Source organism: Arachis stenosperma, chromosome 1 (genome assembly GCF_014773155.1).
Source record: "Arachis stenosperma cultivar V10309 chromosome 1, arast.V10309.gnm1.PFL2, whole genome shotgun sequence".
Classification (NCBI taxonomy): domain Eukaryota; kingdom Viridiplantae; phylum Streptophyta; class Magnoliopsida; order Fabales; family Fabaceae; genus Arachis; species Arachis stenosperma.
The window spans coordinates 124,634,275-124,647,995 of NC_080377.1; the positions used below are offsets into that span (position 1 = coordinate 124,634,275).

The 13,721-nt window shown below is 40.1% G+C and overlaps 1 protein-coding gene across 3 annotated transcripts; it reads left to right on the forward strand.

Annotated features, from left to right (window-relative positions):
- The first annotated feature begins 5,741 nt into the window (after nt 1–5,741).
- On the forward strand, nt 5,742–9,902 carry LOC130942399 (uncharacterized). Of its 3 annotated transcripts, none has more exons than XR_009070995.1 (5): nt 5,742–6,130; nt 7,113–7,637; nt 8,746–8,802; nt 8,883–9,147; nt 9,255–9,902. XR_009070995.1 is itself a non-coding variant. In XM_057871002.1 (5 exons), exons 1-3 carry the CDS (start codon nt 5,785–5,787, stop codon nt 8,773–8,775), a joined length of 561 nt encoding a protein of 186 aa, XP_057726985.1. In that variant the 5' UTR covers nt 5,742–5,784; the 3' UTR covers nt 8,776–8,788; nt 8,883–9,147; nt 9,255–9,901. The 3 variants fall into 3 exon arrangements, 2 of the variants coding, with proteins under 2 accessions (XP_057726985.1, XP_057726984.1); XM_057871002.1 differs by having other exon boundaries at nt 7,453–7,637; nt 8,746–8,788; nt 9,255–9,901; XM_057871001.1 differs by having other exon boundaries at nt 7,453–7,637; nt 9,255–9,898.
- Nucleotides 9,903–13,721: the final 3,819 nt, after the last annotated feature.

Consider the following 13,721-nt stretch of genomic DNA (forward strand, 5'->3'; position numbering starts at 1 on the left):
TCTTCTGAGCTTTTTCGCTTTTAAGAACCTAGGACAGTCTTTTCAATAGTTTTTCGATCTCTTTTTTGCTTATTCCTCTATACTCAACTCTGTGATTTTATTGAGTTTTTATGACTTAGGTTATTTTTGTGATGCGTTTTTTCTTCTACTCGGTTTTTCATTTTGACTTATGGGTCGGAGTGTTTCCGAGTTTCTTACGATCAACTTTATAACCTCTTTACACTGACTTGTACCTCGTCGTTTTATCCTGACGACCATCGTCGGTTCATGGGATTTTCACGTTTTGTCGAGCTTAAGTCGGCGCATTTCGTAGAAAGAAAAAAGGAAACAAGAAGGAATTTATAAGAGATATTTGTAAAATGAAAAGATCTTTATTTATTGGGGGGATACCTTATTGCTACTAAGGGTTTTTGACAGCCTATTTCCCTTAGCCTCTACTGTGATGCCTCGTTAAAAACCCTTCTCCAGAAAAAAACCCTTTTATTTTGGGAAAAAATCATGAAGTTGGAAAAAGAGTACATCAGGGAGTAGAGTTCGCTTTTAACTGTAGTACCTTTTCATATTACAAGCATGTCACGACCTCGGTAACTTGGTGCCGTTCAGGTCGGTCACTTTATAATAACCTTTTCCTAAGACCTCATTAACTTTGTATGGTCCCTTCCAATTAGCAGCGAGCTTTCCTTCCCCTGATTTGTTGACTCCAATGTCGTTTCTGATCAAGACCAAGTCATTCGGGGAAAATGTTCTTCGAATGACTTTTTTGTTGTACCTTGTAGTCATCCTTTGCTTCAACGCTGCTTCTCTTATCTGGGCTTCTTCTCGGACTTCGGGGAGCAGGTCGAGCTCCTCTTTGTGCCCCTGTATGTTCCCGATCTCGTCATGGAGAATTACCCTTGGGCTTTGTTCATTGATTTCTATTGGTATCATGGCTTCTATGCCATAAACTAGTCGGAAGGGTGTTTCTCCAGTGGCGGATTGGGAGGTCGTCCTGTAAGCCCATAGCACTTGTGGGAGCTCTTCAGCCCAGGCTCCTTTTGCATCTTGTAACCTTTTCTTTAGCCCTGCCAGTATGATTTTGTTGGCTGCTTCGGCTTGCCCATTGGCTTGCTGGTGCTCCACCAAGGTGAACTGATGTTTGATTTTCATACTGGCTACTAGGCTTCTAAAGGTAGAGTCGGTGAGCTGGGTCCCATTATCTGTGGTAATGGAATAAGGTATCACATACCTTGTGGTGATATTTTTGTAGAGGAACTTTCGACTTCTTTGTGCGGTGATGGTGGCCAATGATTCTGCTTCTATCCACTTTGTGAAGTAATCTATTCCCACGATTAGGTATTTGACTTGTCCTAGCGCTTGGGGAAAAGGACCTAACAAATCCATTCTCCATTTTGCAAAGGGCCATGGAGAAGTGATACTGATGAGCTCCTCTGGGGGAGCCACGTGGAAATTTGCGTGCATCTGACATGGTAGGCACTTTTTCACAAATTCTGTGGCATCTTTCTGCAAGGTTGGCCAGTAGAATCCAGCTCGGATCACTTTCCTGGCTAATGACCTTGCCCCGAGATGGTTTCCGCAGATCCCACTATGTACTTCCTCTAATACCTCGGTAGTTCTTGAGGTCAGTACACACTTTAATAATGGTGTTGATATCACCCTTCTGTAGAGAATATTTCTCACCAAGGTGTAGTGTTGTGCTTCCCTTCGGATCTTCTTAGCCTCTTTCTCCTCCTTGGGGAGGATGTCGAATTTCATGTATTCGACCAAGGGGTTCATCCATCCGAGGTTTAATCCGACCACTTCAAAGACTTCTTGTTTGTCTTCTACTTTTACCACTGAGGGTTCTTGGAGAGTTTCTTGGATCAGGCTTCTGTTATTTCCTCCTGGCTTGGTACTTGCTAACTTGGATAGGGCGTCTGCTCTGCTATTCAGATCCCGAGTTATATGTTTGACCTCGGTTTCTGCGAAGCGCCCAAGGTGTTCCAGAGTTTTTTCCAAGTACCTCTTCATATTTGGATCCTTTGCCTGATATTCTCCACTTATTTGGGAGGTCACCACTTGTGAGTCGCTGTATATCATCACCTTTGTAGCACCGACTTCTTCTGCCAGCTTCAATCCAGCAATCAAGGCTTCATACTCTGCCTGATTATTTGAAGCTGGGAATTCAAATTTCAGGAAAATCTCTATTTGGGTTCCTCTTTCATCTACCAATATTATGCCTGCACCGCTTCCTGTTTTGTTGGAGGATCCATCTACATAGAGTTCCCATGTAGTTGGTTTTTCTTCCTGATCCCCTGCGTATTCTGCAACGAAGTCGGCGAGGCATTGGGCTTTAATCGCCGTCCGAGTTTCATATCTTAAGTTGAACTCGGAGAGCTCTATTGCCCATTGAACCATTCTTCCTGCAACATCCGTCTTTTGGAGGATTTGCTTCATGGGTTGGTTCGTACGGACTCTTATTGTGTGAGCTTGAAAGTAAGGTCGTAGCCTTCGTGAGGCTACTACTAAGGAGTAGGCAAACTTCTCTAGTTTGTGGTACCTTAGCTCAGGGCCTTGTAGAACTTTACTGATGAAATATACTGGATGTTGGCCGACCTCGTCTTCTCTTATCAGGGCTGATGAGACAGCCTTGTCTGCTACAGATAAGTATAGGACGAGGTCTTTTCCAGCTACGGGTCGGGTCAGAATAGGAGGTTGGCTTAAGAACTTTTTGAACTCCTGGAACGCCTCCTCGCATTCAGAGGTCCATTCAAACTGACATCCCTTTCTCAATAAGGAGAACAGTGGAAGAGATTTTAGTGCTGATCCTGCCAAAAATCTGGAGAGGGCTGCAAGTCGGCCATTCAGCTGCTGGACCTCTCTCAAACAAGTCGGGCTTTTCATTTCCAGGATAGCTCTACACTTATCGGGATTGGCTTCGATCCCTCTTTGTGTTAGCATAAACTCTAGAAATTTTTCCGCTTCTACCGCGAAGGCACACTTTGCGGGATTTAGTCTCATCCCGCCCGTGTAACCTTATGGTGTCAAAGACTCGCGAGAGGTCTAATAAGAGGTCGACTTCTTTCTTGGTTTTCACTAGCATGTCGTCGACGTATACTTCCATTAGGCTCCCAAGGTGAGGAGCAAACACTTTGTTCATCACCCTTTGGTATGTGGCCCCCGCATTTTTTAATCCAAATGACATGACCACATAGCAAAAATTTGCTCTAGGCGTGATGAAGGATGTCTTTTCCTGATCTGGCTCATACATCGGGATTTGGTTATACCCCGAGTAGGCGTCCATGAACGACAAGTATTAATACCCCGAGCTGGAGTCTACTAGGGTATCAATACTTGGCAGTGGATAAGGGTCCTTGGGACATGCCTTATTCAAGTCGGTATAGTCGACACACATTCTCCATTTGTCATTTTGTTTTTTGACTAGTACTACATTGGCTAGCCATGTTGGGTATTTGACTTCTCTAATGAAGCCAGCTTCTAGGAGCGCCTGTACTTGTTCTTCTACTACTAGGGCTCGTTCTGGGCCGAGCTTGCGTCTTCTTTGTTGTACAGGTTGGGACCCCGGGTAGACCGAGAGTTTGTGGGACATGAGCTCGGGGTCTATCCCAGGCATGTCGGAGGCCTTCCAGGCGAAGAGATCGGAGTTATCTCTTAGGAGCTTAGTCAACCCTTGTTTTAGGGTTTTCCCTTGGTTGGCTCCTATGTGAGTATTTTTTCCTTCCTCTTTGCCGACCTGTATCTCCTCGGTTTTTCCTCCCGGTTGTGGTCGCAGCTCTTCTCTAGCCCTTGCGCCACCGAGCTCTATTGTGTTAACTTCTCTGCCTTTTTCTCTCAGGTTTAGGCTTTCATTGTAGCATTTCCTTGCCAACTTTTGATCTCCCCTTACCGTTGCTATCCCCGCTGAAGTTGGGAATTTCATGCAAAGGTGGAGAGTGGATACCACTGCTCCGAGTCGATTAAGAGTAGCTCTGCCGATTAAAGCGTTATATGCTGACCCCACATCGATGACTATGAAGTCTATACTCAGAGTTTTTGATTTTTCCCCCTTTCCAAAAGTGGTGTGGAGGGACAAAAATCCCAGTGGTTTTATTGGCGTGTCCCCTAATCCGTATAAGGTGTCGGGGTAGGCTCTTAATCCAACCATAATCGATCCTTTCAGTGAGGACATAATGAGGGAGGATTCTAACTTTAAGAGTTTTCTTTCTAACTCTTTTCGTCGTTCCATCTCCTCTTTTAGGTTCTTTTCAGTCTCCTTTTGTCGCTCCCGTTCTTGTTCTAACTGTTCCAGGCGACTGTGGACTAATCCCATAAGTTCAGTTGCATGGGATGGTCCCTCTTTCTCTGACTCGCGCCCTTCTGAAGAGTTTACCTTCGAATTTTTTACTCCGGAGGTACCTTCCCTGTGTTGATCATTGGTTCCCTGATGGAGGGTCAAGTCTGCATCATTATTACCTGTGTCCAGATTCTCTTGTTCAGAATCTGACTCCACATGACCCTCTTCGGGGGATCTGTCCGCCATCACTGGTTGATCTCTCGGGTCTCCGGCAACGGCGCCAATGTTACGGTGGGTAACCGGAGATTAGTGGATTGTATGACGTTGGTCGGCCCAATCGTTGAGAGAGGAGGCCTTCGAATGGGTTTGCGCTTCAGGAGCCTCCGTCCGACTTGCGTGCGTGAAAGAATGGGGGGTGGTACCTGCAAAGACACTCTGATGCCTAAGTCAGCAAAGGATTAAGCAGGTTTAGAATGTATTGGAACTTGGAGATACCTGAGGGGTGTCAGTGTATTTATAGTGGTGAACCAATAACCACCGTTGGAGTAGTGCCACCTTTTTAGGGTGTTAACCGTCCCATTATCTTAGGGAGGTTAGGATATGGCTCTTGGAAGTGGTTAGAGAGATTCTAGGGGCAGTTACTCATTTGGATGAGTGTTTATCTGCCAGCTAACCCTCGTTCCCGACTTCTTTAGAGCAAGTCGTGGTGAGAACCGACTTCATAGGACGAAGGTTGGTATTGGGTGAGGCTCAATCCGTGAGATTAGGCCTTTCGTTTGGACCTGGGCCTTTACTGTTGGGCCAGAGTATGAACAATACCATTTTAGTAGTTTATTATAATTTTAACGGATTTTTTATGTATTTATTAAAAAATTAAAAAATTATTACCAATAATCTTAACATGTATTTTAATATTACATGTTTGTTAAACTCAATTTTTTGAAATTTATACGTAGCTTTTTTTTTTCATTATTGCAGGAGCTTGCTTAAACAGAAGTGAAAATAAATCTTTTTAACTTTTTTACTAATGATGTAAAATATAATTTTTTATCATACAATATCAATTAAAAAATAAATAAAAGATTGAAGAAGCAGCAACTTAGTGACTAATTCTCTTAAGGGGGCATTTATTGTTGAAATACCCTAAATATTCTTGACATTCGTATAAAATACGATTGTTATTAATTAATTATATATTTAATTTCTTTTTTTTATTAATAAAATAGAAAGAACTTATATATGGTTATTAAAAAAATACCAATATCAAAATAGTATTTAGTATAAAAGGTGTATGGGTAGGGGAATTGATGTTTGTTTCATTTTTTTGGTCTGATTAAAGATATTTCTTTAACGGGCCCGAATAGAGACCATAACAACAAAGAGGTGGGGAGGCCCAAATTGAAATTTGGCAACCGACCCAAAACCTACAAAAAGCGTGACATCTGAGAACTCAGAAGTCAGAACTCAGAAACAAGCAATGAACCAAACCAAAGACGCTTAACTCGCGAGCGCACATGGGTGGTACTCGGAAGCAGAGGGAACGGCGCTTGAAGCCAGCGCGTGAGAGGGGCTCACTTGCCCTTCTTCCAGGCGAACTGATCCAGGAGATCCTGTGGAGGATTCCGGCGAAAGACGTGGTGGAACTTCGGTGCGTGTGTAAGTCATGGAAAACCCTAATTTCGTCGCCGCAATTTTCGAAGGCGATCATCCAGCGTTCCTACGCCCACATTGCCGGTTGCGCTTCCAGAGCCGCCAAAGTTATGGACTCAATCTCGTTGTTGCTCGCTTCTGTTTCTGACGGCAATGCTACGGTTAATGATATTTCGGATGGCGTGAAGGCAAGCATGGAAGTTGTCAACGGTGAGTTGCAACAGATCGAAACCGATTTTAATTTGTATCAATGTTTTTCCAAATTTTATCATTCCTCCCCGCGCCCGTGAATGTTATCATGCTTCTGCTATGAAGTGTTAAAAGTTAAAACTGTACAGTTCAGTTGGATTGAAATTACTGTTACGCCGTTTTAGTATTTTACACGCTGTGTTGAATGATTATAGAATTTAATATGAAACGAAACTAAAAGTTGAGGTCTTTAGGATATCTCACCCATTGTGGTAGAGTTGATAGTTAAATTCGAGACGTTTGACACGGAAAAAGTAGAGTATGAGTTAAAACATTAATTAATTTTAAGATTTAGATTTATAATTTAAAATTGTGTGATAAAAAATTTGAGGAAATATAGGAAGTCAATAGAATATTTGTACAAGGAATGTTCGATTTAGTAGGATATCAAATGTTTATTATTTTTGGTATTCCGATGAATATTCGTGGATTGTGTTTGAAAAATTAATAGTATTTTACATGTTTATTTTTTAACTCATATTAAACTAAATAAATAGTTTAGTATACACATTGTATAAATAATTTATCCACTCTCTAGCGGGATTCAAAAAATTTATAATTTAAATTTAAATTAAATTAAATAATTTAAAAAATAACTCTAAAGTAATTATCTGAGAGATAACCAAATTCCAGGGAAAAAAAGTCCTTTCTGGCCTTTAATTTATAATTTCGTGTATCAATGATGTGCTTACGTTTGATCTGCTGATTTATTTGTTAAGTGCTAGTTAAGATTGATAGATTTGTATTGCTAGAAAAGTTGTCTTTTTCTATATCAATTTCATTAGATAGACAATGAAAATTGTGAATTATATTAATAATAGGCTGGATTTTCTACCCACGAAAATTTGAAAAAACAAATAATTCATCTCAAATTATCCTTTTAAAAACTCTATTTTCATTTTTTACACTTTAATTATAGACCTTCTAATTTTTTTTACCGCAGCACTACCACTCTCTAAACCCTAATCACGCCGTTGTTCCCTAACTCACCAGTCAGTCTCAGTGCCGTCGAGTTTCCTCCCCATCAAGCCGTCGGTGCTGTGCCAATTTCCCTACCAGACGCATCGTTGATGCTTTGCCACCATCCCCACTCTCCCTCCCCTCCACGCTCCCATGCACACAGGGGCGAAGCTAGGTGGTGGGAAAGGGGGGCGATGGCTCCCCTAATTTTAATTTTTTACATGTAAATTATATGTAAATTTTAGTTTAGCCCCCCTTAAAATTTTATTTTAGTCTTAGTTTATTGGATAAATATTTTTGGCCCCCTCTAATATTTTATCTAGCTCCGCCCCTGCATGCACAACGCCGTACCCCTGCTCGAAGTTGCGCCTCCGCCTTTCATCGGTGCCATAGATTGAGCAATAGGAAGAAGCGGCATGTCAAAGGTGCCTGTACACCAGCCCTGAGTCGGTCCCATCGCTGCCTATATTCCGCCGTCGCCGCCAACTATAGCAACATCATTGACAAGGTAATATGTAGGTTCTTCAGTTCGTAGTATTTCTATTTTTTTTTTATTTTGAATGTTTTTCGTCGGATGGAACAATAGATTGGTTTATCCCACCATGCCGCTTTACTTCTTCACCCATTGGTCTGCAAGGCTAATTGATAGTTAGGGTTTTATTTTTTTAGAGGATGTTTTTGCTATGTATTAGGCTTCAGGTAATAGTTACAGTGGTTCGAATTAGATGTTCTTTGATTTAGTTGAATTAGTGGAATTTTCTTTTTCCTGTAAAGCATTTTAGATATTTGAATAATTGGTCTCAATTGGAAAAAAAAAGTGACTGATACTAATTTACTTAGTTTTTATTTTTTTCCCCTATACTATATGTTTCTCATCTTAGTTTGGTTAAATTGATGTTAGGTATTAATCTAGAATTCAGGTAGTATGTACGAATGTTTGAATGAGATGTTATTTGAATTTGTTGAACTAACGGATACTTATTCTTCTTTTAACTATTTTATATGCGTGAATATATGGTTTCAACTGATTTACCAGATGCACGGGTGATAGTTCGGCAAATTTAATAGTTGTTACTTAAGAATTGAGGAGGATGTTCATTTTGTCATGTATGCAGTTGGTTCTTTTATATGTGAAGTGCATGTTTATTTAATTCAGCATGTACATGCTCTGCATGTTTATTTTGTTATGTACTTTGGATTTGATTTAGTTTAATTATGCTTGAATAGAAATTGGATTTGATTTGAGTCATTTAAACTAGGTGCACGGGTAATATTTTGGTCAATGAGTTAGTTGTTACTGAAGCACTAAGAAAAGTTTTCATTTTACCTAATATGTGGATGATTATTGCCCATCAAAAAGAGGATGTTTATTCGGATTATACCAATGGTCTTTGGTTTGATTTCTTATGTGGTTTTGGAGTTAATTAAATAGTTAGTTTAAACTTAGTTTAATTGTTCCTGATTTTAAATCATTAAATTAGTTTCAATAGTATGCATTCCTTATATTTTTCTAATTAAAATGTATGGTTATTCTATTATTTGTTAAATGCTTGTTTTTGGATTAGATTGTAAATTTCGGATTGTGTTAAACTTAACCCTTTGTTGCTTCTTAACAGATTATAAACCCACTTGATTTGTGTTGCTGAAAAGTCTAGTCAGGTGAAAAAAAAAGTGTAAGATGCAGTTCACTGTTATTGGCTTCTACTCCAACATGATTATACTTGCTTCTTACGACTACTTTCTTTGTTGACAGAAATTAGTAGAGACGCGTTGTTCACCTTGTTACATGAACGGTATAATGAACCACTTGGTAAAAAATGCCGAAGCGAAGCTGGTGGAAGTAGAAGCTACATGATTCGGATTCTTGAAGCGAATCTTGCATTGGTCTGTGAAACAGGATATTATGGTTCAGCTAGAAAGGGCCTACGATGTCTGAACAAGTACATTAAAAGTAGATGTCAGCAACATTTGCATTAACGCCGAGTTTATTGGGCGGGTTTTAGACATTCCTTCTAGTGGTGAGTTTATTTTCCATACTAAGTAGCCTTTGTTGTGCCTAATCGTTCAATTTCGATGTTTCTATCCTACCGGTAATTGTATGTATTTGGATGTTTCAATAATCTAGGCAACGACTTCCCTGAATTCAACAAATAGAATGCTGTCCATGTAGCCATCAAAGGACAATTCCAGAGAAGAACGACCACCGAATTGCGCAATTTTGTCTACAGTTGCTCTATGAAAACCGAAGCAGATAGGATGAAGTTCATACGACATCTTAGTGGTCTTAAAGATGTTCTTGTGCTAAAAAACTCAACAAACAATCTCGCCGTGACACTGATCACGGACCCAAGTAGATTCAATTGGCCGTTGAAGACTTTCAAGTGGTTGGAAAACGCACTCGAAAAGTATGAAGTTAAAAAGCACCAAACATGCGAGGCATGCATGTTGGTGCTATTGGTATGTTACATTATTAAACTACTAGTAGATGCAACATACCATTATATTGTAAACCATAATTTGTGAGCTTCTCTTTGGTATTGGACTTCTAGCGACTGAAACATAGTTTGCTCGATGACTGTCAAGAATCGTAGCCATGGATTACTGCATAGATTGCCGCTGAATTCGAGAAGGCAACTAATGTTCTTTTCCAGATACCAACTTAAACGAGTTCTTCTTTATACTGTACTATGATACCTTGCTTCCACATGAATAGTATGATTTTTATAACTTGGACGTCTTTTTTCATATCTAATTTGGATTATTATTAAGTGATATATTGGATCTTTAAAAATCAAGGATGCATTGCAGACAAAGCGAAAAAAAGGTGAAGAACTTATGGGCCGACCGAGCACGTAAGACAACAAAACCCATGGTTCTGAAAATCGGATTGGACCGGCTGGTTCAACCGGAAAAATCGGGAATCGGTTATCTAGTTGGTCCGGATAATCTCAAAAATCGAATGGCAAAGAATCGGTTAAAAAACCGGTCGAACCGGAGGTTAATTGGCAAACCGAAAGAACTGTCCGGTTTTTTGGCGGTTCAGTAGTTTAAAAATTCAAAAGCAAAACGACGTCGTTTTGGCTATTTAAAAAAAAAATGGTGGAACCAAACCCTAATATGCTAATCACTAATCACTCGACACTCAGCAACACAACACCCAAGCTCCCAGCACCCAGCCTCCCCTTTCTTCCCCCCTCACCCACCATTCACCAAGGCCAGCAGCGCCACCGCCCACCAAGCTCCAGAGACCAGATTCCAGAGCGCTCCTCAGTCGCCACCCAGCAGCGCTCCTCAGTCGCCACTCGCCACCCAGTAGCGCTCGTCATTAACCACCGAAACCACTGCACAGCAGCCGCAACCACCACCGCGTTGAGGCCGCCTCCTCGTCGCCGAACCTCGACCAGCTCGCCGAGCCCGCCTCTCATTCGCCGGTAAGATTGATTTTCTTGTCTTCTTGATTTTGAACATGCTTCCTAGTTCCTACTGAATTCTGAGCTCGCCTGTTCTGTTTGAACATGCTTCCTAGTTCCTTTGTTTTTGCTGCTTCATGAATCTTCAATCTGTTTTTGCTGCTTCTGTTTGCTGCTTCATGAATCTTCAATCTGTTTTTGGCTTTCTATTATGATGCGTTTATTGGTGACTTGGGATTGAACGATGATCATTGCAAGCAAATTGAGGCTGGGGCGTTGAAGGCAGCTGGGGAATTTCTCATCCTTCTTTTCTCTGTGTGTTAATGTGTGCTTATTTATAGAGTTGTTTCTTGTTACTGTGTGTGTTTGTAATCAATAGCCAATAGTTGTTAGATTGTTATCTATTAGCTTGACAATTTTTGTAATAATGTACTGAATGGTATCTCAAAATTTCTGTGGCTTTGAGAATATTTGTACGTTTTGCTACTTCTGTTTGCTGCTTCATGAATCTGTTTAGAAATAGGGTTTTGTTGCTTCTGTTTGCTTTAGTGACGAGTATAGGGGTAATTCATGATTCATCCATTGTTTGCTTCTATTTTTTTTGCCATTTTGTTCTTATTGCTTCTTGCCTTTGGTGTTTGATTTGGATCTGCCGATCTGATGCTTTTTGATTTGAAATTATGCAACTCATTCAAAATTTTTCTGAAATATTAAATTTTATTAAGTTATAAATTATTGAATTTTATTAAGTTTAATAATTTTATTTAATATTTAATTAAACCGGTTGAATCCCGGTTGAACTCCGATCGAACCAATGAACCATTGAACCAGTAACTTCACCGGTTTATTGACCGGTCCGGTTCTCGCAACCTTGACAAAACCACATTTCAAAGAAGTATACTAAAAAAGGATATGAAAAACTCCAGTGCCTCTCATAGTAAGTATCTATTGGAATGTGTGCCTCTCATAGTAAGTACCTATTGGAATGTGTATAAATTCCATTCATTATCTTTCAAGTAAGAGAATGATGCTAGGTTTAAGTGAGTAGATTATTTAATAGTTTGGTGTAGGTTTCCTTAATTGTAAAAGTGGTTCTGTGTTTGGGTATGCATTGGATATTTTGTATGGTTACAATTTTAGTATTCTTATGTAAACAATTACATGGTTATGTTTTTTATTTGCTGGATGTATTTGAACAGGAAAGCACTGACGCTAGAGAGAGCAAGGAGGAATCCATGAAAATGAAGCTTCGTAAGACCACAACAAAACCACCTTCAAAACGAGGATGCACACCACAAATGGAAAAACAAAACCACCCTCAAGACAAAGACGCAGATAACAATCAGAAAAACAGACAGCGGCCCCTAAGGTGAGTACATTTTATTATGTATAGGTTTCGTTCTTTAGCTCGTCTTTATAATATAGCTGGATGTTATTTAGACGAGTCAATTGTAGGTTTATTTTTGCATTATAATCCAATTTTTTTATTTAGATTCATCTGCTTCTGGTCTATTGTATCCAAATTTTTGAATATATTGGTTGTTTCTGTTTTGTGCCCAAATAGATATTTACAACACAGGAAAGAATGAAAGCTGTGAGGAGAAAGGTGTCATCTACAGGGGAAACTATCTCACACATTGAGACACCTACGGTAACTCCCAACTCTGATGACAAGGACAATGAGCTAATTGTTAAGAGAATGTGCTGTTTCAACATGTGGAGAACCCATGAGTCAATCTCAATAAGGACAAAACTTCTTAAAAAACATCAAGCCCCGAAGATCTCGATTCAATTACTCCATCAATAGCACCAGTGCAACTTAGAGGATATGATTTTGATAATCTGTTATCTATGTCCATTTTGCATATGTTACAATTCTAATTCCTTTACAAGCATAGTGTTTCTTTTATCTAATATCAATTGTCTTTGACGCAGTGACCCTGGCATGTTGTCCTTGTGGTACCCAGAATGTGAAGCACTATGAGCAAACATTGGGCGAGATTGGTACAAAAGGCCCATTAGCATGGAATCCATCCAAACTGTGATACCGAAGAGTTCATATTGCCACACACTGAGTCTAGTGCGACCCAACTTCTCTCTTGGATTGACTTAGCTGGCAAAGATACCCACCCCGTCCTCTTCCCCATCCGTGCATCTGAAGCTTAAGAATTTTAAGTTCGGTGAGCGTAGGGAACAACAAGTCCGAGGATGGATTGTGAATGCGTCTCTCGGAAAACAACAACCCTTGGCATGGTACGAAGGTAGACTGTATCTAGTACTGCTCAGGACTTATGCATGTTGCAAGCACGTGGTTGGGTTAACAATATCATACGTATCAAATCAACAACTATTTACATACGTTGTTGTTGACCCAGCGACAGGCTTGCAACGTGCATAAGTCATTCCTGAGCAGTACTAGATATGGTCTACCTTTGGATTTATTGCTCCCTTCACTTGCTGAACTTAAAATTCTTGAGTTTCGGATGCACGGATGGGGATAAGGGATGAGGTGTGTGTCTTTGCCAGCTGAGTCAATCCAAGAGAGAAGTTGGGTCGCGCTGGACTCAGTGTGTGGCAATATGAACTCTTTGGCATCACGGTTTGGTAATATGAACTATGAACTCTAGGCACCACAAGGACAACATGCCAATTGATATTAGAGAGAAGTTGGGTCGCGCTGGACTCGCTTAATGTTTGTCCATAGTTCTTCACTTTCTAGGCACAGCAAGGACAACATGCCAATTGATATTAGATAAAAGAAACACTTTATGTTTTTAAAGGAACTAGAATCATAGCATATGCAAAATAGACACAGATAATAAATTTTGTAACAAACAACTTTTCCTTCCAAATCATATCTTGTAAGTTGCACTAGTGCTATTGATGAAGTAATTGGATCGAGATATTCAGAGTCATGTTTTTTTAGGAGTTTTTTTCTTATTGAGATAGAGCTTAGCATCCCTTAGGTTCTCATCTTGTGGGTTACTCACGTGTTGAAACTGTCGGCACATTTTCTTAACAATTAGCTCATTGTCTTCGTCATCAGAGTTAGGAGCTACTGTAGGTGTCTCTGTTCACTGTGAGGCAGCTTCCTCTGAAGATGATTTTGTGTTCCTTCTGCATGATCTGCTTTTGACATTGTGCACCTTTCTCGTCATAGCATTCATGCTTTCCTGTGTTGT